Here is a 4,039-nt window from a genome sequence, read left to right as displayed (position 1 = left end):
CTCTCTAGATTTACTGGACAATAACTTGTCCTAAGTGAGAGAAAACAGATCAGATAAACACCGACTGATGGCTTCAATTCCATCTCTGAACAATCCGAGTGTGGGCTATCCGGTTCAGTGGAACCTGAGGGAACATATACAGCCCCAAATCTCTGAGGGATTATGGATGTTTCAGGTTCATTCTCCAGGGTTCTGATTCAGTTCGAAAATCCAAATGAGTAGCATTAGTGACCAGCAGAATTGTTTAACTGCCCGACCCAACTGTTGAGTAGTCTTTACTGAAGATCATCGCGCCAGTTCGATCCACTACAGTTTCTTCCAGAAGCTGTCTTTGGGTACCACTCGCATGATCAGTCCAAATTACCTTCCCTATTCCGCATTCTTATCCTCTCATTTTCCTTAGCGCTCCACACTCACACTGAGTTTTACTTGACGTACGATAATTTGCAGGGCTGAATTACATCCGGAACTTGGGGTACCTTTTCCTCGAAATTCAGGGTGCGCGACTGTTTTGTCTGATAGTCATTGCTTGGATGGAACTGGCATTGCCGTACCACAGGTGAAACCCTCCAGCAGTGAGCAAAGATGTGGTCATGTTCCGGTGCGGACTGGGATCCGACGGCGAAGTCGTCATGGAGAAGTCACGGAGACGGTCCTGATTAATTCGTTTAACTTCAGTCCATCAGTTGCTAAACGAGTTCCCCGTTCCTTAGATGGCCTTCAAGAGTGAAAGGTGAAGCGATTCCAGAATAGTGCATGTTTGGAATCCAGGAAAAGGTGTAGTTGGTAATTGACCAACACCACCAGGAATTGGTGACACAATCAATTTCGGTCCATGGCTGGCAAGCTGTTTCTGGACGCCAAGGGGCCAGGCGATTTCGGACATAACAACAGTCAGCGGTCAGCATACAGCTGGAGCAGCCCTAACGCATTCACTCCAAGTCGACTACACGATTGATTCTCAGACGCATTAAGACTGTCCACTTGTGCATTCAAATCTCTGGTAACCACAATGGTGTCTGAGATATTAGCTCGCTGAAACAGAGTACCAAAGGCGTTATAACAGTCATCTTTCATGATGTCACAGGTGCACGCTATTGGGACAAAAGCAGGCACTGTAAACAGTCACTGATCAACTTCTCGTTTGTAAGATTCTTCCACAAGCCAGGCGAAAGGCACAGACTACAACCAACTGACACCCAGTCAAGCAAACAGCTTTCCGGTCAGTGACTTAAAACGATGCCAACAATACACAGGTTTTTGGATCGTCAGAGTTGCGGAGCTGAAACCGAGTGGGGAGTTATGGGGCAGTTGACTCGGTGACCGTTTTTGGATCTTGAGCACTTGTTTCTGACACGCAGCATACATCAACTTCAAGCGAATCCAGTGTGTCTGAATCCAGAGTCGTACCCAAACAAAAGGTGATGGTCACTGATTCAGCATAATCTAAATTTCTAAGCAGATCTATCTATGCAACAGTCCCCACTTTATCGGTCATTTTGCAATCCAGTATATGAGTGAATCCCTGTGACAAAGTCAAAACTATGAAGGCACTTTTTTGGTTGTTAGCGCGTTGACCAAACTTCATAATGACACCACTTCACACTCCTAGAGGAGCAAAAACTGGATTTCAGTTTGTCACAAGTGTAAGAACACGAAGACGATCAGGGTAGGATGAATACAATGTACAATGGAAGACTGCTTCAAAACACAACGGCCTTTGTTTCAAAGACCAGCAACACCTCTAGCTAGTATTTTGGAACTCAACACCTGTTTATGTTTGGTTCTTGATATGGCTAGCTTTTCACTGATTCAGGCAACCGACCGACTGAAACTGAATGCCAGATAGTTTCATGTGGTTGATCAGTGATCCTCGCAACGGACCTGATTCTAACCAGGCCATGGGTTTGGAACTTTAACCGGGTATTTTCAGTTACATGTGTGGCACGATCCTGGAACTGAGCTGACCACATTTATACCTCAGATCCCAACACAAAACTTGGGATGATTTTCCTGACCACCATCAGTCTGAAAGACCTTTAAAGAAAACGGAAGTAATGACGTTTCCCTAGCTTACGATTCTCTGTACAGGAGCTAGGAGTATTCATGTAGTGTCAAAACGTTAATTGACCACGTCTCCATCAGGTAGGCTTTATCCATAGGAATATCTGTCTACATTCAAACCTACGCAGCGAGTCAAAATCGGTTCAGGACTCCTTAGTTTAACCAACTACATGGGTTGCACAAGTTCAGTGGGTAAACCATGCTACATCTGACAATGACCAGTTCTGCTGCCCCAAGAAATTCAAGAAATTAAATGAGGTTTTCACCGCAAGACCTATTAACTGTGAAAACACGGTGTGGTGAACCTCGAGAGGACTGCTCAATCGTGCCCCTATTGGGAGGATCACAGTCGAACTACCCGATTAGTACTAACATCAAAGAAGCGAATCATACTCATTTGCATACTGAGTTGGTGTTAAAGAGAGGAATAAATCCGAACACTACCCGTAAGTTGAAACAGTGGCGTGGTCCGCCATTAAAACGCATCTCTCACCGTCCTTGGTGGTCTTCTCGTTAGTGATGTTTTTCAAACCAATTAAACAAAATACTTCTTTCCACGAGATGTTTTGTTCACTGTGAATGAATGCCAGTTTAAGGTTAGTTTGTCGAATTCGCTCCAAATCTACCTAGCGGACTAACCAAAATCAGCCAGAAAAGGAACGACTTCGCATCAAAAATCAGCCGCCATAACTATCAAATAAGCTTTAAATTCACTGTTGAACGCTAGTCTCGATCCAAGCAAAGTAACCTGTTAGAGTAGCGCCAATCATCCAAATGTTACAAACTCCCGCAAAATTTTCCAATCTTTTCCCTTATGTACAGGTTACGAATTCACCTAATGGAGTTCCGTACACAAAGAGACTGCCAGTAAAGCAAACTTTCTCCCTACTACTTGCAAGTAGTTAAACATGTTGACGAAAATAATCTACCAAGAGATGTTGACGGTGTGTGCTGTCATACCAGTTTAAGGTTAGTTTGTCGAATTCGCTCCAAATCTACCTAGCGGACTAACCAAAATCAGCCAGAAAAGGAACGACTTCGCATCAAAAATCAGCCGCCATAACTATCAAATAAGCTTTAAATTCACTGTTGAACGCTAGTCTCGATCCAAGCAAAGTAACCTGTTAGAGTAGCGCCAATCATCCAAATGTTACAAACTCCCGCAAAATTTTCCAATCTTTTCCCTTATATACAGGTTACGAATTCACCTAATGGAGTTCCGTACACAAAGAGACTGCCAGTAAAGCAAACTTTCTCCCTACTACTTGCAAGTAGTTAAACATGTCGACGAAAATAATCTACCAAGAGATGTTGACGGTGTGACGCTGCTGTCATATTTCTACCCGCTAGTTGGCATGCACTCGGTTGAACTGCAGCCAGTTTTCATGATTCCCCGAAACCCTAATGACTCCACACACTAACTAAAATAAATCGCTTATACTATTAAGGCGCCATCAGCCGAATACGAGTTGGAATTCCCACAATAAAAGAGTAGCTGAGTAAAACAGGAGAGTGGTCATCCCCAGGAGGATACGGAGGCAGAAGGGTTGATGCGTTTGGTTTCACTGTGTGTGTGTGTGTGTGTATTCGGCTGCGGAAGAATACGGCTCCTAAGATCCGATAGTCAGGCGAATATCCACTACTTTGTGATACTTACGTTTTGCTTCACTAAAAAATAAAACTATGATGAACCTTGCAGATGAATCTGTTCCACAAATACGAAGTTCGACGCACATATCGCTTACGGACGTGACGCACGAAACTATAGATCACATACTTGAGAAAGTAATGTAAGAACTACAGGATACAGTTTCTCAACGGTTACCTCAGTGGGATAGTAGACGTGGTATGGCTGTGAGACTTAGCCTATTCGAGCAGCGGAACTGAGACGTCTTCAGGTGTTCGACAATCGCTGTCTCAGAACCATAGCTCGCGTGGGTTGGTGTCGGCGAATCCGTAACGAGGCAGTTAGAAA

General features: G+C 44.1%; 1 protein-coding gene across 1 annotated transcript in view; it reads right to left on the bottom strand.

Moving 5' to 3' along the window:
- Window positions 1-1,203: 1,203 nt before the first annotated feature.
- T265_08363 (hypothetical protein) overlaps window positions 1,204-4,039 on the bottom strand; it is a gene marked incomplete at both ends in the record, with an annotated part of 5,562 nt that continues 2,726 nt past the window's right edge. Inside the window, one exon of the mRNA XM_009174139.1 lies at window positions 1,204-1,392. Within this exon, the coding sequence (XP_009172403.1) occupies window positions 1,204-1,392 (189 nt within the window). The remainder of the gene's footprint in view (window positions 1,393-4,039) is intronic.

This window comes from Opisthorchis viverrini (genome assembly GCF_000715545.1).
Source record: "Opisthorchis viverrini unplaced genomic scaffold opera_v5_212, whole genome shotgun sequence".
In the NCBI taxonomy this organism is placed as follows: Eukaryota; Metazoa; Platyhelminthes; class Trematoda; order Opisthorchiida; family Opisthorchiidae; genus Opisthorchis; species Opisthorchis viverrini.
The sequence above is the reverse complement of the archived record's forward strand: the minus strand, read 5'-3'. Positions and strand labels throughout refer to the sequence as shown.